At 34.8% G+C, this 24,289-nt stretch overlaps 2 protein-coding genes across 6 annotated transcripts in view; one reads left to right on the top strand and one right to left on the bottom strand.

The window, feature by feature from the left end:
* The window catches only part of CCDC88A (coiled-coil domain containing 88A), a 220,116-nt gene extending 216,300 nt beyond the window's left edge, over positions 1–3,816 (bottom strand). Inside the window, exon 1 of the mRNA XM_081265240.1 lies at positions 3,785–3,816. The gene's annotated coding sequence lies outside the window, so the exon portion shown is untranslated. The remainder of the gene's footprint in view (positions 1–3,784) is intronic.
* Positions 3,817–13,183: 9,367 nt separating this feature from the next.
* Positions 13,184–24,289, top strand: part of CFAP36 (cilia and flagella associated protein 36) — a 47,842-nt gene continuing 36,736 nt past the window's right edge. For all 5 annotated transcript variants that reach the window (XM_081265263.1, XM_081265260.1, XM_081265261.1 and 2 more), the window contains exons 1-3: positions 13,184–13,528; positions 17,412–17,476; positions 18,075–18,176. In XM_081265263.1, the coding sequence (XP_081121389.1) occupies positions 13,414–13,528; positions 17,412–17,476; positions 18,075–18,176 (282 nt within the window). In that variant the 5' untranslated portion in view covers positions 13,184–13,413. The remainder of the gene's footprint in view (positions 13,529–17,411; positions 17,477–18,074; positions 18,177–24,289) is intronic.

Raw genomic sequence — 24,289 nt, 5'->3', positions numbered from 1 at the left:
AAACAATAAGAGAGGTAAATAGGGAGCCTACATCCTGGGAACAAATTTTTACTCCTCACACTTCAGATAGAGCCCTAATATCCAGAGTATACAAAGAACTCAAAAAATTAGACAATAAGATAACAAATAACCCAATCAACAAATGGGCCAAGGACCTGAACAGACACTTCTCAGAGGAGGATATACAGTCAATCAACAAGTACATGAAAAAATGCTCACCATCTCTAGCAGTCAGAGAAATGCAAATCAAAACCACCCTAAGATACCATCTCACTCCAGTAAGATTGGCAGCCACTATGAAGTCAAACAACAACAAGTGCTGGCGAGGATGTGGAGAAAAGGGTACACTTGTACATTGCTGGTGGGACTGCAAATTGGTGTGGCCTATTTGGAAAGCAGTATGGAGATTCCTGGGAAAGCTGGGAATGGAACCACCATTTGACCCTGCTATTGCCCTTCTCGGACTATTCCCTGAAGACCTTAAAAGAGCGTACTACAGGGATACTGCCACATCAATGTTCATAGCAGCACAATTCACAATAGCTAGACTGTGGAACCAACCCAGATGCCCTTCAATAGATGAATGGATTTAAAAAATGTGGCATCTATACACAATGGAGTACTATGCAGCAATAAAAAATGACAAAATCATAGAATTTTCAGGGAAATGGATGGCACTAGAGCAGATTATGCTTAGTGAAGCTAGCCAATCCCTAAAAAACAAATACCAAATGTCTTCTTTGATATAATGAGAGCAACTATGAACAGAGCAGGGAGGAAGAGCAGGAAGAAAAGATTAACATTAAACAGAGATATGAGATGGGAGGGAAAGGGAGAGAAAAGGGAAATTGCATGGAAATGAAGGGAGACCCTCATTGCTATACAAAATTACACATAAGAGGTTGTGAGGGGAATGGGAAAATAAACAAGGAAAGAAATGAATTACAGTAGATGGGGTAGAGAGAGAAGATGGGAGGGGAGGGGAGGGGGGATAGTAGGGGATAGGAAAGGTAGCAGAATACAACAGTTACTAATAGGGCATTATGTAAAATTGTGGATGTGTAACCGACGTGATTCTGCAATCCGCATTTGGGTTAAAATTGGGAGTTCATAACCCACTTCAATCTAATGTAGGAAATGTGATATGTCAAGAGCTTTGTAATGTTGTGAACAACCAATAAAAAAAAATGCATTCTGTCCTTGTACAACTACAAAAAAAATGTGTTAAAGAGAATTAGATTTCCTTGGATGATTTAGGCCACATTGGAAAGGTTGCCTGTGGCTTTCACAATTTCTGGGCTCTTCAAATTCTCTATTCCAAAAACCAGGTAATGCATTTATTTGGGGCCATCTGCACTTAATGTATCTCTCCCTCTTTTTTTTAAATTTTTAATTTGTTCTAATTATCTGTCTCCCTCTTTAGGTCTATTTTGTTCATCATTGTACCCTCAAAGCAAATTGCTACATATATTTATTTATTTTGTCCTTTATTCATTCAACTAATATTAATTGCCTATTTTATTTCAAAATCAACAACATAGCAATAATCTCTTCCAAAGTTTCAGAAGTTAATATGGCAACAACTTGAACATTCTTCTTCTATTTTTAACCATTTATTTATTTATTTATTTATTTATTTATGGTGCTGATGATTGAACCTAGCCTCACATGTGCTAGGTAAGCGCTCTACCACTGAGCTACAACCCCAGTCCAACAAATGAACATTCTTAAGGTGACTTTTCTTCTAACAAAATATTTTCTGGGCATTTGTGAGTTTCTAAGTAGAAGCTACTCTTTCCAAATGATCTCTAGTTATTTTGAAGAGTAGTTTGCAAATATTCTTCTAACTCTGGTGGGAAGAGCCCTGTATCTATATGTGATAGCCCAGTGCTCACAACCTCAATGAATCTCAGCATTTAGTGAGCATAACATATGTGTAATGAATAGATATTACTTTTGATTAAGAAAATAGACATCAAAAGAAATTACTATTTGAGTAAAATGCTTGAAAATATGGTAAAAAATAAATAAAAGACATGCATATAAAATATCAATAAATTATATATAATGAAATAACATTTGTAGGTATCAACAATATTTAGTTAGACTTATATAATTGAAAAGGAATCCTAATTTACAATAGCACAGACATGAACATATTAATGACCATTAATGGAAAATTTATCACCAGGGCTGGGTTTGTAGCTCAGTGGTAGAGGCTTGCTGAGTATGTGCTAGGCCCTGGGTTCATTCCCTAGCTCTGCTAAAAAAAAAGAAAGAAAGGAAATATATGTGTATGTATATCCACCAATATGAAGGGAACTGGAAGATTTTTTGATAGATATTAAGAAAAATATTACCATGTTTTTAATAATATAATTTTCCTATCAATTAATTAATATACTTAGAAGAGTTAGGCAAAATTCTAATAAAAATAATTTGGGAGACCTCAATAAAATAATTTTGAGATTTATGTGAAAAAGTAAACAGGAAAGAATAGCTAACATCTTTAGCCATCACAAAAAAGAATCTAATATGACATGAATTTAAAAAATGAAATCAACATACAGAAATAAAGAGGACTGTCTCATGTTTATATTATTTTCATGTTTGCATTATTGTTAGCAAAATGTTTTCTTAAGGAAAAATTCAAACAAAGTTTATGAGTTATAAATTTGTGAGGACCAAGATCCTATTGGATTATATCTTGTTAAGATATAAGCCAAGGGCTACGGTTGTAGCTCAGTGGTAGAGCACTTGAGGTAGCATGGGTGAGGCAAAGATTTGATCCTCAGCACCACATAAAAACAATTAAATAAAATAAAGGTTAAATTTTTTTAATTTTTATTTTTTATTTGTTCTTTCTAGATATACATGAGAGTCGAGTGTATTTTGATATATTAAAAATACATAGAGTAAGTATAATTTGTTCCAATTAGGTTCCCATTATTGTGGTTGTACATGATGTGGAGTTATACTGGTAGTATATTCATATATAAGGATAGGAAAGTTAGGTCTGATTCATTCTATTGTCTTTCCTATCCCCCCACTCCACCTTTACGTTCCCTTAGTTCTCATTTGTCTAATCCAATGAACTTCTATTCTTCCTCTCCCTTGTTGTGGGTTAGCATCCATTTTTAAGAGAGAACATTCTGCCTTTGGTATTTTGGGACTGGCTTACTTCACTTAGCATGGTAGTCTCCATTTCCATCCATTTAACAGCAAATGACATTAAAAAAAAATGTAAGCTAACCTTCTCAGGTACTGATTCGAGTAAGTTAATATCTTTTGTCTTCTTCTTCCCCAAGAGTTCAAGAGAATTCATGGGTTACTTCTCTCACGCCACTAGGACTGGCCTCCACTACCAGATTGCATGGGCTATTTTTTTTCATGATAGATATATTTCAAAACTTGAGTTTAATTTGTTAAGTATTATAAAGTATTAACTGTTAAATCCTGTATTTCAATTTTTTCAGTATCTGGATTCCAGTCACAATTTCATTTAAATTAATTTTCTTTCTTTTTTTTATAATTAGGTAGCTACCATTATTCCTAACTACTAACAATTATGATTTAAAAGATGAATTTTAAATGATGAAGCTTTAGCTTCAAATGAATGGTTGTTCTAACCTCTCTAAAGTAGTACTTGAAATGTGTTAATCAAAAGATAATTTACTGAAGTAATTCCTTGATCTTACTAGGTCATTTGAAAACATAATGCTTTAAGAATATACATTGACACTGCTTCTACAGAAATATAAAAAACAACATGTGCAAGACTTACCACCAAACCTTAATAATGAAGCTGGATGTGGAGACTACATGTAAAACTGGTGTATACTGAAATACTTATTTTTAGCAAGTATAAAGGGTAATTATAGTAATGGGTGCAGTGAAATGAATTCATCTTTTAAAAGCAGGTCAATGACATAACTACAATTTCCATATTAAAGTGCCAATTCTATTCTTGGAGTTCTCATTAAATTTTTTGCAAGTTCTTAATAATTTCTTAACCAGTGACCATTTTATTGATATAATTATTCACACAGCAAAATGTTCAAGTCCAATATTGAAATCAAATCACCTTTTCTTTAATAAACTAGCAAAAATTCAGTAGGGTTGCATGCAAATTTATAAAGATATAACTGAGGGCTGGGGTTGTGGCTCAGTGGCAGAGTGCTCGCCTAGCATGCAAGAGACACTGGGTTCTATCCTCAGCACCACATAAATATAAAATAAAGATATTGTGTCCACCTAAAACTAAAAAATAAATATTAAAAAAGATATAACTGAAAACATGCAAACAAAGGGGAACAGCAGCACAAGATATTAATATTAGAAAAAACACATTTCTCAGAATGTCAGAAGAAGGTTGCTCAACATAAATAATTTTGGTAAGCGGAAACTGATATTAAGTTGTTAAAATACTGGCAAGTGAAATTTATTTTTTCATAATAAGGAAACATTTAGTGTGAAACATTCATAATTTTTTCCAGTACTGGGAATTGAACCTAGAACCTCACAGATACTAGCCAAGCACTATGCTATACCTTCAGTCAACCCTTTTTATATTATATTGAGACAGGGTTTTGCTAAGTTGCCCAGGCTGGCCTTGAACTTGAGATCTTCCCTCAGCCTCCTGGGTAGCTGGGATTACAAGTAGTTCCACAATGCCCAACCACATTTATCATTTTTAATGCACCCAAACTGATGAAATTTTATACTTTGAATTTGTGCTATCTAATAACGTAGCTACTTAAATTTAAATTAATTAAAATTAAATAAAAATAAAATTCATTTTCTCAGTTGCATCAGCCACTTTTCAAATCGCTGGGAATCACAGTGAATGTAGAGACATGTTGGGCACACAAAATAGAACATTTTTATCTTGGCCGAAAGTGCTGTCAGACAAAACTTCTTGGAGTATGACCATTTGTACATGGAAGAATCATAATGAAGTTTACAAAAACTATGTTTTAATTATCCAAGCCATAAGTTTCAGAAGCAAGATATGCAACCAGATAAAACAAGGGTCAAATTCCTCGATTACTTTTTTTTTCTCAGAGAAAGACTTCTTTGAAATAGTAATACTTTCTAGTTAGTAAGAATCACAATGGCTTATTGTATTATATACTATATACTAATGCCTAATAAAACATAATATTGTAAAGAATAAATGTGCAGCAACTTTTGACTTAGCATAACATTTCAAGTGCTGATTACTGGGCATCATTTTTTCTTTCTTTGATTGAACAGAGCAACTATTAAAAAAAAAAGCATTTTGTCTGTTTTGTGCAATAGTTTTACCAATAGCACACCCAGATAAAGTTAATCTTTTATGATGGTTTTAGCAGGTATTTCTATAATGCTTTGGGGTGGGAAAAATAACCTTTACTGATGATTCTTTAAGGTTTTGAATGGTTACCTCCCTTGAGAGACCTTGTCCCTAGTTTGAAAATGGAAGAGGATTTCTCTTTGAGAGTCTTGAGCTCAATGTCTTGGATTCTAAGAATGAATCTTGAAATTCTTTTTACTGTTTACTTCTGAATCCCCTAAAAGGGAGATCATCTAAAAGCTACATCTGTAGCTTCCTCACTATTCTAGAAGGATAAAGCACAAACCAGTAGCCTCTAATAGTGAATATCAAATGATTCATTAGCATTCAGAGAGAAAGTATTAGAATTTCAACTTATATATTTTATCTCACCCTTTTAATTAATTTCATCTCACCTAATTTTAATTGTTGAATTTTGTTTTTAAGTTATATATTACATAATTATTTATATTCATATGTATGTACATAGCTCATAAGTAAATATATATCATATAATAATGGGAGTGGTCGAACTTTTTTTTTAACTGATGGATTAAAAAATTTAGGAGCCATAAGTCTAGGCTACAGCAGCTGTCTTCAAGTGAACTAAAATCAGAGCTAAGTAGTACATATAAGCATGTTCTATAAATTAGTTGTACTCCTCAAAGTCACTAAAAGAAAAAGAAAAAAAATATCAGGAAAATAGGTAAGAAAACACAGAGGAAGATATATGGAATAGTCAACTCAGTCATAAAAGGTAGAAGGGAAGAGAAGAAAGCAAAACAGAGAGGGAAATTTATACACAACAAAAAAAAACAATCAAATAATGAAAAAACTAATAAATAAAGAAGTGAGAAAAAAGAAAAGGAACAATAGACAAAAAGACCCTGAACATTTAGAGATAAATGAATCATATTCTGTTCTGAAAATAACTGTCAAACACTTGGAATTTAGAATGCACTGTGTCTTGAGCTCTGTATTCAGGGTCTGGCATAGTGCTCTGCAGAGTATGCACTCAATGAGTAAAGAAAGGATCTTAGCTTATAGCATTTTATAGCAAATGAACATCCTTAGTTAGGATATGAAAAGTCAATGCATTTTTGTTACTTTTTAGCTATTTTAAACTGAGCTGCTGAATATTTTTATAGATTTTGAGAAATGAATAGAAAACAACTTGAAAAGAGAATGGACTGCCGCAGTCTGGCTGGGCACAATTCAGGAGCCACTTGTCAAAAGAAACTAACTTTATTTTTAGAACCACACATGCCAAACAAAACAGCTCCTCAGGAAAAACCCTCAGAGCCCAACTGCCACCACCGGCTTCCCACAAGCCTCTCACCCACCCCCACACCAGCCTCTCCACCTCCCACCATCCTCCTGCTCCTGAGGCCCATTGGCTGGGTTGCGTGAGCGGAGCCAAAGAAGTCCCCCAATGAGCAGCTCCCTGGAGGAGCCAATCAGCTAGATGTTGCTGGGGCCGCTGTGAGCCAATCATCAGCTGGCAGTCTGAAGGGCAGGGAAACAGCCCAATGAACATCACCGCAGAGGAGCCAATCAGCTAGATGTTGCTGGGGCCGTTGTGAACCAATCATCAGCCGGCAGCTGGAAGTTTGCTGGCAGCTGGAAGTTTGCTGGGGCCCCGGCTGTGGCTCTCAACAATGGACATTCTGTGATGCTACATTTGCAAATACAATAAAATTATCTAAGGATTTGCGCTCTCTCCCTCTCTCTCTTTTGCTCTTGTTCTCTCTCTCCTTCCTGGCTGTTATGTCCTGAGCCGCTTTCTTCCACCAGGTCCTTTCACCATGATGTTTGGACTCATCTTAGGCCTAGAGGTATGGAGTTAGTTGACCATGGACCAATGAAACCATGAAATCAAAATAAACTTTTTATCTTTAGAACAGAAAAAAAATCTAAGGAAGGATTCATTGAGAGAATCTGAAGATATGGCAGGTATTCATTTGTAATTCCATAGAAACATCCTCTAGTCCTTTTGCAGTATGTAAGCCAAATATCAAGTAAGAATATTTGCAAAAGACCTATAATTTAGAACTTCTAAAAATTCTTTATGTAGCCAGAATAAAAGCAATTTACACCATTAAAGTAGTGACCTTTCCCCCTCTCTTTACTTGAAAGCTGAATCCATACTATTTAGAGTAGCAATTAGGTGGTTCATTACTGAAGTTCTATATGCTCTACAAATTATATTTGAAAATGACACTTCTGCATTGGTATTTTTGGTCTATTGCTAATGATAACCTTAAGCCATCTATCTGATCAAGAATGCAAGCATGTTTTGTTAGAGTTAAAAATCAAGAGGGGTGTGGTGGCACATCCCTGTAATCCCAGCAATTCAGGAGGCTGAGGCAAAAGGATTGCACGTTCAAGGCCAACCTCAGCAGTTTAGCAAGGCCCAAAACAACTTAATGGGAGCCTCTCTCAATAAAAAAAATAAAAATAAAAAGGGCTGGGGATGTAGCTCAGTGGTAAAATACCCCTGGGTTCAATTTCCTGTACCCCCCCCCCAAAAAAAAAACAAAGTTCACACAATGGAAAATAGGTAATATTAAAAAGAACTGGGTAGAAATGTTTTCATTAATACAGAAAAATTTTCATGACAGATTATAAAGTTAAAATTGGATGTTACCTTGTTGCTTCTGTGTCAAGAATGGAAAAATGCAAGCCCTGACTTTGCAATGACCCTGGTCAAGAGACTTGACTTTATAGTCCCAGTTCTCCCATCTGTTATGGGATGAATTGTGCCCCCTCTCCAAATTCATGTTGAAGTTCTACCCTCTAGTACCTCAGAATGCAACTGTATTTAGAATATAGAGTCTTTGAAGAGGTAGTTAAAATAAAATGAGATATGAGGGTCCCTAATCAAATATAACTGATGTCGTATAAGAATAGGGGATTAGGACATAAAACAATATAGATGGAAGTTCCAGGGAGAAAAATGACCATTTGTAAGCCAAGGGAGAGGCCTCAGGAGAAACAAACCTTATTTTCACTTCAATCTCAAATTTCTAGACCCCAGGTATGGCAGAGCATGCCTGTAATTCCAATGGCTCCAGAGGCTCAGGCAGGAGGATTCCAAAAAAAAAAAAAAAAAAAAGGTGGGGATGTACCATAGCACTAAATCTCCCCTGGGTTCAATCCCTAGAACCCACCTCCCCCTGCCAAATAAAAAAAGAAATTTCTGTTGTTTAAGTCACTCAGTCACAACAGTTCTAGGAAACTAATGCACTAAATTTTAATACCATCTTTGTTTGGGGAAATCTTAATACCATATTTATTTAGCTCCTAAGATTGCTTCCACATCAAATAGATGTAATACTTTTGTAAAATATAAAGCACTATATAAATATATCTGTTATTAAACACAATCCCTAAGAAACTGAGAAGAGTGCAGTTATTCTGTTTACATCACAGAGGCTTAATGCCAGAAAGAGAGATGCAGAGAAGCAGATTTGAGTAATACTGCAGTAAAGTATACAACAAGGACAGTAAAAGGAGAAACAAAATAAGATAATTGTTCTTTACTGCCCCACTGCAAATTGTTTAAAAAAACCACCACATATAACAGTTAATATGTACTAAGTATATCAACCCTATGGCAGAAGTGCTGTGTGTGTGTGTGTGTGTGTGTGTGTGTGTGTATTACAGTCTCTTCTCTAACATGTTTCTTTAAAATGACAATTTATTCACATGTAGTAGATAAAAAAAATAATAAAATTGCCAAAATGAGACTTTATGATTCTCCTCCTCCTCTGCACTGGGAATTAAACCTAGGAGTACTACCATTGAGCTATATCCTTAGGCCTTTTTATTTTTTATTGAGATAAGGTCTTACTATAAATTGCCTAGGCTGGTCTGGAACCTCAATTGAGATTTTCCTGCTTCAGTCTCCTGAGTAGCTGGGATTACCCAATCGAGAAGTGATTTATCTAGAGATGACTATGCTTTGCATTACTATGAAACATGGAAATTACTACTGATTGAATACTTGACCATGCCATCTTCTTATTCTTACCCCACTGCATCTACAAGCATTGAACTAAGAATGTGTACACTGTTCTAGTTTGTGTTTATTTTGTGATTGAGCACATGTCCTATGTGTAAGTATCCTGGTTATAAGAATCTCAAGTAGTGAATACAAAAAAAGCCTTCCATTTTAAGGTGAAAATTGAAATAATGGAATAATTTGAAATAAATGAGAAAATGTGTGGACCCGAAGGAATTCAGATTACCCACATTTAGGAACAAAGCTGAGAAAAAATGGGGCTGAGCTTGTGCACCACATTTAACTGCCTCTACTGGAACTGAAAAACATTTGGAAGAAATTGAAGATAAAGACTGTAATATGGAGTGAAACTGATAGCAGTTTGTGGCCTAGGCTAATTAGAAACCACACAGATTCTTTTATTTTTAAATTTTTTTTTTTTTTAGTTATAGATGGACACAATACCTTTATTTATTTATTTTATGTGGTGCTGAGGCTTGAACTCAGTGCCTCATATGGCTTGGCGAGCACTCTACCACTGTGCCACAATCCCAGCCACCCAGATTCTCTATGAAAGGAACAAACTGGCAGAAGAACAAAGTGGGAGTGATAATGGCCAAATTATATCGTTATATTATGTGCATGTATGAATATGTAGCAACAAATCCCATTATCATGTACATTATGCATCAATAAAAAATGTGTAAAAAAGAAACAAAGTCACATTTCCATTTTAAATTATTATTATTTTTTGGTACAGGGGATTGAACTCAGGGGCACTCGACTGCTGAGCCACATCCCCAGCCCTATTTTGTATTTTATTTAGAGACAGGGTCTCACTGAGTTGCTTAGCATCTTGCTTTTTGCTGAGGCTGGCTTTGAACTTGAGTTCCTCCTACCTCAGCCTCCCAAGCCACTGGGATTACAGGCGTGAGCCAGTGCACCCAGTCTTAAATTAATTTTGAAGACAGAAAAACAGAACAATAAATGACAGTAATCCACCTTGGGTCACAGTATTTTAGCCTAAGAATGATAATGTCTTTCTTTCCTTTTTCCTCTTCTCAAGAATTCAAAAACCACAACACTTTACCACATGAATTTCCAGCAAGTGGTGTTTGGAGCATGGATATCCCCTATAAAAAATATAACTTATTACCTTCCATTTAAAGTCTAGATGAAAAATGTAAAACTTCTATAAACAAAAGATAAAAAATTAAATTAAAAGGCAATCTCACCACAAAACAAAGAAGTAAAGCATATGCTAATTAACTCAATTTAATCATTCCACAATATATACATATTTCAAAACATATTGTGTATATATATTTCAAAACATGTTGTACATGATAAAGGCAATTTTTACTTACCAATTAAAAGTTTTAAAAAAATTGGTGTTGGGGATGTGGCTCAGCGGTAGAGTGCTCACCTAGCACATGCAAGGAGCGTTTGATCCTCTGCACCTCGTAAAAATAAATAAATAAAATAAAGGTATTGTGCCCAAATACAACTAAAAACAAATTTAAAAAATTTCTGAAACATCTATTTACAAAATTTTTTTCTTAAAGTGAAAATAGACAAACAATTCATTGTAACATATGGCAAACATTCTTAATGTATAAAAAGCTCTTATGAATTAATAAGAAAAAACCCTGAACATTTTAATAAGAATCAAAGATATGAAAAGATAACACAAGAAAAAATACAAAAGACTAATTAACATGAAACTGCTGGATTTCAATAAAAAGTGCAAAATAAAATTATGTATCTTTTTAAAAAATTTATGTATCATTCTTAACCTAGTCTATTGACAATGACATTTTTAAAAATTTTGTTCTAATTAGTAGGCAAAGACTTTTTTTTTAATTAAGATTTTAAAATCAATTTGGTAATTTTCCTTTCGAGAATTTATCTAAAGGAAATAAAAAAAGAAGGGATCAAAAGCATATATGGAGGGCTGGGGATGTGGCTCAAGCGATAACGCGCTCGCCTGGCATATGCGGGGTGCTGGGTTCGATCCTCAGCACCACATAAAATAAACATGTTGTGTCCATCGAAAACTGAAAAATAAATATGAAAAAATTATCTCTCTCTTTCTTCTCTCTCTCTCTCTCTCTCTCTCTCTCTCTCTCTCTTAAAAAAAGCATATATGGAAGTATGTTCCTTACAAAATTGTCTGATTTAAAAAAATTGACATGATTTTTACATTTGGTGGAAATAAGGAGGTGATCAAAGAATAATTGCCATACAAAGAGAAATTTTCTGGAGGTTCACAACACCTAAAAGGGGAGAAAAATGTGTATAAACCTCACAACAACTACACTGGATAGATGAAGCTATTAACCACATAGTGAGTGAGTTACAAAATCATTAAAGTTTAATTGCCCAGCTAAGATGGAAGCGGACCCCCTCTTTTAGAAGCTGTCAGGGCCATCACAGACATTTTGACTTCATGCTGGGGGGTGGTGCTGATGTTGGGGCTCCAAGGCTTGGGGGAAGTCTGAGCTCTTGGTGTGACAGAATGGCTAACCCTTCTGCCATTCCATAGACTCTCAAAGTGTTGGTCAAACTCTTGTGTTTATGTGTACATTTAAGTCCCGTATTTGAAGTCAGTAACTCACATGTGGGAAGTGGTCCAATAAAGTTTGACAGAACATTCTGGAGGGCAGGAGTTTGCTCATATTCTCGAAGAGAGTGGGGAGTTCACTCGGAATTCTCACATAAGGGATCTGATAGGATGTCTGATCTTAAGATATGCGGACAGGGGTGTGTGTGTGTGTGGGGGGAATTCTTTAAAACAAAAACATCATGTAGCAAGCTACTTAAGCATTTGGAGTCATTCAAAGCTACCTCACAATGATTTCATTTTAGCAATCGAGCATTGTTAAATAAATAAATTGAGGATTGTCAAATAAATCAGGGTATATATTCTCTCGTTGAGCAATTCTGTTCAAATTTATCCCTAGGAATTGAACCGACAATTCTTACAGACACAAATGTGTTTATTTTAGCAGTTTGTTGAAGCAAAAAATACTTGAATAATTTATGGCACACCCAAACCATGGAGTGAAAAAAAGAGAAAATAAACCCCAACACATTAATGATCTCACTTATGTATATAAGTAAGATACTGTGTGTGAACTGAAGGGTGGTTTATAGCTATGCAGTTATGAAGAAAGAAGCTTTACATCTTTATGTAAAAAAGTATGTTAAGAAAAAGTGCTTTGTAACAGTACATACAATGATCCTGATTATGGGATATATTATAAAGTTGCCTGAAGTTATTTAGGGGCCCCAAACACTTTGACAATGTCCTTTGAAGACCAGTTCCACAATGGACCCTAACCTGGTTATTTGACATAAGATTTGGTGTCAAAGACATTTATTTAAATGAATGTTAACTTTGATTTTGCCTCTGAAAAGCTCCTAATTCTAGTTAGAGCTATCTTAGCTTGAGAGTTAAAGAACCCTCTGGTGCTGATCCATGCAAAGCGATTGCAGAGCCAATAAGTAAACCTTAACAGATCGACTTTGTTCAGCTTTGTATTTTCAGACAGCTCTTTAATTACAAAAGGTTGTGGCAGGGAGTATGAAACTGGATGGGACTGAGGAACTGAGGTTACAATCATGAAACAAAACCTTTGAAGCCTTGTCATTCAGAGATTCGTGGCAGCCTTCCGCTAGCGATTTTAAGCCTCGGCTCCCACGCACACTCAGAAGAGGGAATGCCGAGATTGCTTCTCCGACCTCTAACCAATGCCTACACTTCTGCTCTCCGGCCTAGCAACTCCGGACCAATGGGTGGAAGGCTATCTTTTGATCCTTTACTGTTCCCTTCCAGCCAATCGGAAACGTTCTTTAAAAGCCCCTACTCCTCTGAGGTGTGCAGGCCAGGGAAGCTGGCTTCACTTCCGGGCCGCAGTCTGGGGCGGCTGCGCCTGTTGCCATAGCTACCATTTTACGTTAACTGGTTTGTAGTTCTCATCCAGGTGGCCCCAGCAACCCTTTCCCCGACTCCCACTAGGCTTTCTGAAGCCGGAAGGCCTTAGCCAGCTCCCGGAATTTGGCCTAGGGATCTGCGTCGCCCCGTGGGGGCGGGATGGCTACGGAAGAAGAGGACGAGGTGGAATGGGTGGTGGAGAGCATCGCGGGGTTCCTGCGAGGCCCCGACTGGTCCATCCCCATCTTGGACTTTGTGGAGCAGAAATGTGAAGGTAAAAACCAGAGCCCGAACTGACAATCTTATTCTTGACTCTCTCGCACCAGCAGTGTCAGGGAGGCGGTCACCACACATCATTTCATCTCCTCCGTCTCCACCCTGGCCGACCAGATTTGGAGCTAGTTATGTAGGAGGAATTGCATCCACTCCCCCAGATCTGAAAATTCGGACCTAGACGCCCTCCCCAATCTGCTCCACGCCGCGCGTCCGAAAAACATTAGACTTTAATTCTATGTTCGGTTTTTCACCCCATCCGCACATTTCTGCCCTGGACCCGTGGACTCTTTGGGTGGGCTTCTTTAACAGTTTCCCCAGTTACCTGGGAGGAGAAGTGCCAGTTTTCCTTTGAGTTCCTTCTGATCCCTAACATTTTCCTCTGTGGAATCAGTGTAGGAAATAAGAAATAATTCACCCCGACCTGTTGACGAGCCAAAGGAGGGCATGTGATTACTCCCGCAGTACCAGAGCCCGAGATCTCGCTGGGCTCTATTCTGCTTTTTGAGTTCTCTACTCTCAGCTATACCAAAAAGGGGGTGATAGCGGCATATGCTTGGGTTCTTTTTTCTTTCTTTCATTCATTTTTTTTTTTTTGAGACATACAGACGTCACATAATAGTTCCTTTGAAGGATAGGCACCTCTGGTTTCTGACCAGTTCACACTTATTCAGAATTCAATCCTGTCTTCACAGAAAGGGAACCAGAAACTATGTCATGGACAAATGTCCAGATGTTGTCTTGGTTATTTAGCTTGGGCAAGACTTAGAGTAATAACATCCCTCAGTCATTTGAATGTCTTTCTTATAGGTGTTGATGGTAAGGACTTGATGGTCAGAATCAGTGGGATAGAGCTGGGGTCAGTGGGTACAAGCTGCAAGGAAACAAATTTCAGTGAAGGAAATGCTTTGTATCCAGGATGCTAAGGCCTGCCTGAAAAGGTAATGAGTTCCCCCAGGCATTAGCAGTGTTTGAATGGATCAGATAATGACTTAATGGAGATGTTAGAAAGGATTCAGCTATTCAATGGTTCATCATCCTGGATAATCCTTTAAGACTTCTTTCAAGAAGATTCCATTAATCTGGTAAAGATGAAATTTTGTTTGACCACTGATTCTTTATTATATTCTCATTGTTATAATCAAAAGTCAAATACTAGTTATTAAGTGTTGTTTTTAAAGGTAATTTTTAAGGACAGTCAAAAACAAAATAACATACTTGTACTTCTTTTAAGCATTTAAAATGCCATCATGATACTGATGAGGCATGTTGAATTCTGACCTCCTTTAGAAGAAAAAAGAAATTATGTCATCTATTAATTCCATTTATCCCTCTGAGACTAAATGCTGAAATGAAAAATAAAAGAAGCACTGTTCATCTTTTTATTCCCAAGTGTCAAAAGTGCACTGAGCACAATGGAGCATCCCTATAATCCCAGAGACTTGGGAGGCTGAGGCAGAAGGATCACAATTCAAGGCCAATTTAGCAAGACCTTGTCTCAAAACACAGGACTGGGTATGTAGCTCAGTGTGTAAAGCTCCCCTGGGTTCAATCCCTGATAGATAGATAGATAGATAGATAGACAGACAGACAGACAGAGGCTGCATCTTAGTAATAATATAGGCAATAGTGTAATTTTACAGAGAAGCATATCTTCAGTCTCATAAACATTATAGTGTAGTAATTTGGTTTTAGAATGAACTGAAAACAGCTTAAGTAGCAGTTGTATAGAATGTATATGCAGTGTTACAGAGTGGCTGCAGGATAAATAGAAGAAACATGCCAGTGACACTTGAAATAACTGTTTATAATTCACTGACTTGAACTTAAAATGTGCTATTCTCTACTTTAGATGATTTCAAGATTAGTTTGTACAACTTCATGACATCATCATTTACTTCAAATAGTGCATTTCCTTGAACCAGAAACTAGGGATAGATATGAATAACAAAATCCTGTACTTGAGAAATATATAATGTCATGGAGAAGACAGGTAAATAGAATAAAATACAAAGTGGCAGGTGTTATAATAAGGATAGGAACATTGTGTCATATATTATGGGCTGAGAGGAGAGACCTAACCAAACTAGTACTTCAGAGTGTGTTGCAGATCATAGTAATATGACATGACACCTGGCAATATCTCCCCCTACCTTCTGCCACAGTACTGTATTTTGAGACAGGATCTCACTATGTTACCCAAGCTGGCTTTGAAATTGTTGTCCTTCAGCCTTAGCCCCCAAGTAGCTGGGATTCCAGGTGTGTGCAACAGCTTCAGGTATTAGAATGGTTGGTAGAGAGGGGACAGGGATGGAGTAAAGGAAAAAAAAAAGGCATGGGTTTTGAAGTGGTATGTGTTATGTTTGGAGTGTTACAAGTAGTTGCGTATTGTTAGGAGGACAAGATTTGGATTTTGGAGTGGTGGGAAGTGAGATGAAACTTGGGATCAAATCCTGGAGGGTCTTGTTTGGCCTTCTAAGGATTTTGCATTTATTCTGTAAGAAAGTGAACAGTTATTGTGGAAGAGTTTTAACTTGAATATTACAGAAGCTAGTTTTGCCGATTAGGAAGATCATTCTGGGGAAATGAAAAAAATATTTATTGTTTACAATTCATGAATGTGTCCTGGTTTCTTAATTAGATTTTAGATTCTTAATCTAAATTGTTTCACGAATAACACTCAGTAAACATTTGTTTTGGTTTTATTTTGACTTCATTTATTCATCTGTGGTAACAAAAATAGCCTAGTCACTTTGAATAAATTTTACATTAGCAAAGTTCCAGTACAATAAAATAATTTTGAGACTGTTATAAAAGGGATTTAATGTTTAATAATATTCCATTAGAAGCTTATGAAGAAATTGTGGCAAATTAGTTTTCATCTTAAATATGAAGGAGATTTTGTTTTAATATTTTTTAAATGAGAGAAAACTTGTTTAAATTAATATTATATATTATATGTATTTGTGTATATTACTTAATTTTAATAATATATTTAACATTGTATCTAATATATTATCATGTCAGTGTATATGCTTATTTTTAAAAGTAGTAATTTGATATTTTACTCTTTATTTTTACCAGTATGAGGATTGAACCCAGTGGTGCTGAATTACTGAGTTACACACCCAGCCCTTTTTATTTTTTATTTTGAGGCAAGGTCTCACTAAGTTGCCCAGGCTGGCCTTGAACTTGCAGTCCTTTTATTTTAGCCTCCAGAGTCAATGGGATTACAGGTGTACACCACTCAGCCCAGCAGATATTTTTAATTTTTTTAGGTCTTTTTAAAATTTTTTTAGGTCTTTTTTTATTTTTTAGTTTTTTAGGTGAACACAATATCTTTATTTTATTTTTATGTGGTGCTGAGGATCTAACCCAGTGTCTCACACATGCCAGGCGAGCACACTACCACTTGAGCCACATTCCAAGCCCCAATTTTTTTAGGTCTTTGAAATCCAGTATATATTTATTTTCATGTGAAATAATTGGTCAAAATTTGGATCTCATAAAAATTTACAGTTTAGCTAGGTGTGGCGGCATATACTTGTAATCTCAGTGGCTTGGGAGCTGAGGCAGCTTCAAAATCAGTCTCAGCATCTTAGCAAGACCCTGTTTCAAAATTAAAAATTTTTTTTTTTTAAAAGTACGGGCATGTGGCTCAGTGGTTAAGTGCCCCTGCGTTTATTCCCTGGTACAAAAAAAAAAAAAAAAAAAATTACAGTTTAAAAAGTAGATTTACATATCTAAGTTGTTTTTAAGAAAAACCACAGAAATTCAAAGCTGAAGAGCTAAATTATCAGAATGATAATTCCATTTGTAAAGAATGGATTATGAATTTGTATTAGTGAAATGATTTTTTTACATTATATTTTTCTCAAATTTAGTTTTTGATGATGAGGAAGAAAGCAAATTGACTTATACAGAGATTCATCAGGAGTACAAAGAGCTTGTAAGTATTTTTCACTGATTTTAAAAGGTAATTAGAATAATGATGCTTGTAATTTTCTAAATTAAAAAAAATTGATGTTGCTTCATTAAAATTATTTAATTTCACAAATATTATCTACCCCAACAGTACTATCAGTTGTATTAGACTCAATGGTTTCTCTGAGCATCTCATTTTTATGATTTCATATCTCTTCCACTCTAGAATCTAAGGACTGGAATTATAATTATAGGGATCTTACATTTGATCTTTATATTTTATCATTTTTGGCTGATGCCTGCAGGGAAATGTTAGTTTTTCACTTAGTTATGGTTGTCTTATGATTTTTTAATAATGACTGTTGAGTAGCAGAAAAGTTCTGCTACATTGAATTTTATAATTCTGACTTTTATTATTTCTAGTAGAGGAAATATGATTTTATGTGATTTTCTGAAAAAAATTAGCTTTTGCTATATTTTGGTGAAATGACAATATTATTTCAATATAATATTACATAGATTAATGCAAAAGCATTTGAATTATACTTTTTTAAATTGAATACTTAATAGGTATACTGTAATTTAGAATTTTTTTATATAAAAGTTAAACTTTCCCTTCTTAGGTTGAAAAGCTGTTAGAAAGTTACCTCAAAGAAATTGGAATTAATGAAGATCAATTTCAAGAAGCATGTACTTCTCCTCTTGCCAAGACTCGAACATCACAGGTTTTTGCTTTTGTGTTATTCTGTTACCTTGCAATTGTAACAAAAATTCCCAGGGTTTCTCTTAAATTTAGTATGTTTGATTGCAAAAGTATAATATTTTAGACATTGTAAGAGGTGAAAAGATAATTCATTACATAGGGGTTTTCTTTTACAACAACCTTAAAAAATAATAATTTGAGGCATTAATGAGCTGATACAATTAAAAATGAACTTTCCAAAATCAACTGTTAATAAGATTGCAGGGTTTATCCAAATTACTGTTTTATTTATATAGATCTCTGATAATTCTGCAGTTGCCCTTTTAGTACATCCATAGTTAATAGTTACTGGGGCTTTTTCGTTTTGGAACTATTTCTGTTGTCTCAGTTCTGTAGTGCTGGGCTGCAGTAGGTATTATGTGTAATTATAACATTTATTGAGGACTTGTGCTAGTTGATGTTTTAGACACTTAGTCATCTTGATCCCTCTTAAGAAACTGGTAATTTAACTTTCATCTATATGTGAGAAAACTAAAGCACAGATATATTAAGTATCCAGTCCAAAGTCCATAGCTATTAAAGTAGTGGAGCCAGTATAACAACACAGGCCATTCAACTGAGAGCCATTGCTCAGAGGTTGAAATAGAGACAGGTTGCTACTATCCAGGTAGACTTTTGAAAAACTTAGTTTGGTTTGCCATCCTCTTAGTGAATTTAAAAATTTCTTAGCAAGATGATAGTGAGGATTGTCTGTGATGTGACTCCAAATTATATTTTCAGCCTTGATCTCTTGTTCTCTTCTCCAATACAGAATGTACTATTGTCATTTCAGACCACTCACTCTTACAAGCATCTGTGTACCCAGCTTTGCTCATGCTGTTTCTTCACCTAAGATGTATGGCCCTACAACCAATGCACTCCTTAGGGCCTGGCTGAAATGCTACTACTTATGGAAGTAGTATGTTGCTCCCTTAATCATTAGAGGGTAGAACTCATTCTATCTCACTGGGTACTTTTATATTTTGGATATTTTTGAATTATAGTTTTCTACTAGTCCATTTGCCCTATTAGATTGTAAATCCTTTGAGCTGTTTATGGTATCTTTGCATTTCTAGTTACTAGCTTAGAGATGAGAGCTTAATTTGTAGTAGGTAGTTTACAATAAATATTTGTTAAATTATCTTATTATTATGTCCTTGAAGAGATTGTTTTGATTATTTAATCTGGCATTTACTGGTACACTTCTCTTTTTTACAGTTTCTTTTCATTTAATGATCATCTCTAATTCTAGAGATAGAAAATCTTTAACATAACATTTTAAAGAAAGTGTGTACACACTAATGTAAACAAATATTATATCAGTTAATAATTCTATAAAGCAAAAGTTGTTTTACAGTTTACCTATATATATTATACATTACACATATATATTATATACCATGATTTTAGTTTATGAAACAATAACATTTTTTCTTTTTATTTATTTTCTTCTTTTTAATGGAATAGGAAGAATTTGATTGAAAATTACAGATGATCCTCAACTTATGATGCGTTTAATGTCCTGATAAATCCATCATAAGTCAAAAAGCATTTAATGCACCTAACCTACTGAACATCATAATTTAACAACAGAGTACACTATAGAGTATCACTTGTTTCCCTTTGTGATCATGTGTTTGTCTGGAAGCTCACTGCTGTTGCCCATCACCAAGAGCGATTATCATACTGCACATTGCTAGCCCGTGATAAGATCAAAATTCAGAATTCAAAGCATGGTTCTACTTAATGTATATTGATTTTGCACTATTGTAAAGTGGAAAAACTCTTAGTTGGCAACAGTCTATAACTATCTTTTGTTTGTATTATCAAGATAACTAAGTTATTTGTGAATGTAGATGTTCAGAATTCAGATATTGTGTTCAGATCAAGATCAACAACAGTTTTCTAATTCATTCTACCGTATACCTTTTAATTTGCTTAGAATTGATAGTACAGTTTTGTTATACACAACAAAGCAGGCCTTTTGAGATGGTTGGATCTATCTGCTTGTGAGTCCTTAATCTTTCATTTACTATGTGTAAGATTTTGGCAAAAGCTCTTGTACAGTTTACCTTCTTAACCCTTTTTTTTTAAAAATACTTTTTTAGTTGTCTTTATTTTATTTATTTATTTTTTTATGTGGTGTTGAGGATTGAACCCAGTGCCTCACACATGCGAGGCAAGTGCTCAATCACTGAGCTAAAACGCCAGCCCTCTTAACCTTTTTGATTCTTAGTTTTTGCATCTGTTAAATAGGGATAGTATATACTTAGAAATGTTTTTTTTTTTGAAATTTAAGAGATAACATACATAAAGCATTTAGCACAATGTCTGTTGTATATCAGGTGGTCTATAAATAAATGGAAGCACTTCTTAATTAAAGATAGCTATTTTGGTGCTTGATTAGGGTCATGCGTTCAATCCCCACGTGTACTAGTTAGATTTATTCTCTACTAGAGTAAATTCTTAGTTACCAGATACTTAGTAGCAACATTTAATCAGTATAAGGATGTCACTGTTACTGAATAAACACCTTGAAGCACTTTATTTACTGCTTTGAAGCAACCTAATCTTTATACATGAAAATCAAAATGTTGATTCCAATATTGGGGTGTCTAAGAAGGAATTAAAGAAACAAATTGCTTGCCCTGGATAATTTAGGAGGTAATTTTTGGTTTGTTTCGGTTTGGTGATTTGGTTTTGATTTTCTATACAGGCTGCCAGTTTTCATGGATTTGTACAATTAAAGCAAACTTGGAAAATTCTTTTCATTTCATTAGTTATCATTAGATCTAAACCACTGGTTCTGGCATATTCTTTGTGGATTAAAGCTAGAAAAAGTGGCAAGGAATGCATCAGATAAAGCAGTGTAATGACAAAAAGGTTCAGGGGCAGTGGTTCCTGTCTGCAATCCCAGGGACTTGGGAGGCTGAGGTATGAGGATTGTAAGTTCAAGGGTAGCCTTAGCAACTTAGTGATGCCCTAAGCAATTTACTGAGACCACGTCTCAAATAAAAAATAAAAACTGGGGATATAGCTCAGTGGCAAAACATCCCTGGGTTAAATCCCCAGTACAAAAAAAACCCAAAAAACAAAAAAAACACAACAACCAACTTTTTTTTTTAAATGTTTTTTAATTGTAGATGGACACAGTACCTTTATTTTATTTATGTATTTCTATGTGGTGTTGAGGATCGAACCTAGTTCCTCATACGTGCAAGGCAAGCGCTCTGTCACTGAGCCACAATCCCAGACCATAACCAACTTTTTAACAGCATGTTTTTCTGTTATACACATGTGATTTCTTAAAAAAAAAAAAGTTCATGAATTAAAATATCTTATACCAATTCAGAAAAATATGACAATATAATAAATAGTGAGATATTTATCATTTCAGTTGCCTATAGTTGAACGTCAGGATTTTGTAGTATTTTGCAATTGAAGTGGATAAAAACAATATCTGCTTGTGAGGATAAAACCTATCATTAATTTCAATGTATGACAAAATTCAGGGATTTCTAGAAGGGTTTTTTGTTTGTTTTGTTTTGTTTACTTGATTTGTATTGACCTTTATAAGATAGAAATTAATACTTGCAGAAACATTTCTCTTATAATAATTGGCACTGTTAAGAAGATTACATCTGTGGTGTTACTATTGAATCTTTTTTAGTATTAGGGATTGAACCCCGGGGTGCTTAACCACTGAGCCACATCCCCAGCCCTTTTTTATATTTCATTTGTTGCTTAGGGCCTTGCTGAGTTTCTGAGCCTGGCTTTGAACTTGCAATCCTCCTGCCTCAGCCTCCTGATCTGCATGTGATTTCTGTGATTACAGGCATGCGCCATTGCTCCCAGTTTACTATTGAATTTCTAAAAGTACACACAGCACTTAGCTTTTTAAGAAACTTTTAAGCTGTCTTCTAAAGTGTCTTTACCATATTATATTTCTGTCACCAGTAATGGACAGTTTCTGTTTTTCCACATCTGTGTCAATACTTGGTATTTTTGGATTATAAACGTCCTAATAGGTGTGTAATGCTATATTGTTTTCTTTTGCCCATTTTTCAGTTGAATTGTTTGTTTTCTAATTGTTAAGTTTTAAGAATTCTTTGTATGTTTAGGTACAAATCCTGTTATAATGCTTTTCAAAGTAGTTTGCAAAATTTTCTTTTGGGTTTTTTTTCATTCTCTTAAACAGTGTCTTTCACAGTAGAAATTTTAAATTTTAATTAAGTCTGATTTACCAGTTTTTTCTTTCATGGAGTTTGCTTTTGATGTTGATCTAAGAAGTCGTCACCAAATCTGATTATCTAGATTTTCTTCTATGTTACCTTTTAAAGCTTTAGTTTTGTGTTTTTATATTTAAGTCTGTGGTTACTTTTGTGATAACTTCTGGTGTAAGGCCAATGTTTAGATTTTTTTTTTTTTTTTTTTTTTTTTTTTAGGATGCCCATTTTGAGTTGTTCCAGCATCATTTGTTGAGAAGACTATCCTTTCTCTATTGAATTGCCTTTGTTTCTTTGTCAAAAATCAGTAGAGTGTGTTTATGTAGGTGTAATTTCAGGACCTATTCTGATTTCATTGATCTGTTTATCTATTACAACACCAATATACCACCATCATGATTATTATAACTTAATAATAAATTTTGATGTTGGGTAGTGTTAGTTCCCTGACTTTGTTCTTTATCTGTGTTGTGTGATTATTCTGGGTCTTTACCTTTTCATGTATCTTTTAGAATAAGTTTCAATATCCACAAAGCAATTTGCTGGGATTTCTTTTTTTTTTTTTTTTTAATACTTTTTTTTAAGAGAGAGTGAGAGGGGGAGAGAGAGAGAGAGAGAAAGAGAGAGAGAGAGAGAGAGAGAGAGAATTTTTTTTTAATATTTATTTTTTAGTTCTCGGCAGACACAACATCTTTGTTGGTATGTGGTGCTGAGGATCGAACCCGGGCCGCACGCATGCCAGGCGAGCGCGCTACCGCTTGAGCCACATCCCCAGCCCTTTGCTGGGATTTCTGTTGGGGTTGTGTGAATCTACAAATTAAGCTGGGAAGACATGTTAACAGTTTTGAGTCTCCCTGTTTATGAATATGGAATATCTTTCTATTTCTTTGGATCTTTAATTTCTTTCATTAGAGTTTTATTACTCCTTATACAGATCTGATACATACTTTGTTAGACTTATTCCTAAGTACTTCTTTTTTATCTTTTGTGTTTTTAATTTCAAATTCCAGTTGTTCATTGCTGGTACATAGGAGAGCAGTTAACTTTTATATGGTAAAATATATCCTGGTTTAATTACTTACATGTTCCAGAAGTTTAAAATTTTTTTCTTTTTGTATTTTTTTTTTAAGAGAGAGTGAGAGAGGAGAGAGAGAGAGAATGCCAGGCGAGCGCGCTACCACTTGAGCCACATCCCCAGCCCCTTCTTTTTGTATTTTCTAAAGACAAGTCATGTTATCTGTGAACAAAAACAGTTTTCTTTCTTCCTTCTTAATTTCTTATAACTTTATTTTGTTTATTTATTTTTTTCATCTAGTGCTGAGGATGGAACCCAGTGCCTCACACATATAAGGCAAGTTCTCTGCCATGTAGGCACAACCTCAGCCCTCTTCTTTCTTAATTAATAATTTTCTATTAACTCTTCATGTTTTATTTTATTAACTAGAACTTCCAGTATAGTGTTGAATGGGAATGGTAAAAGAGATCATTCTTGCCTTATTTCTGATCTAGTGGGAAAACATCTAGTTTCTTACCATTAAGTTTAATGTTAGCTGTATGTTTTTAAACAGATGTTCTTTACTGGGTGAGGAATTTTTTAGTCCTCATTTGCTGAGAGTTTTTAATCTTGAATGGTTGTTGGGTTTTGTTAGATTCCTTTTCCATATCTGTTATTATGATCAGATGATATTTCTTCTCTGCTCTGTTGATATTTGTTATATTTAGTGATCTTCAGATGCTGATCCATCCTTGCATACCTGGAATAAATCCCACTTGGTTGTGGTTTATAATTCTTCATATACCTTGTTGTTTTTAGTTTGCTAAATTTTGTTGAATATCTTTATATCTTTGTTTGTGAGAGAGATTGATGTGT

This window comes from Spermophilus citellus (assembly GCF_964194105.1).
Source record: "Spermophilus citellus genome assembly, chromosome: 13".
NCBI classification, from domain to species: domain Eukaryota; kingdom Metazoa; phylum Chordata; class Mammalia; order Rodentia; family Sciuridae; genus Spermophilus; species Spermophilus citellus.
The sequence above is the reverse complement of the archived record's forward strand: the minus strand, read 5'-3'. Positions and strand labels throughout refer to the sequence as shown.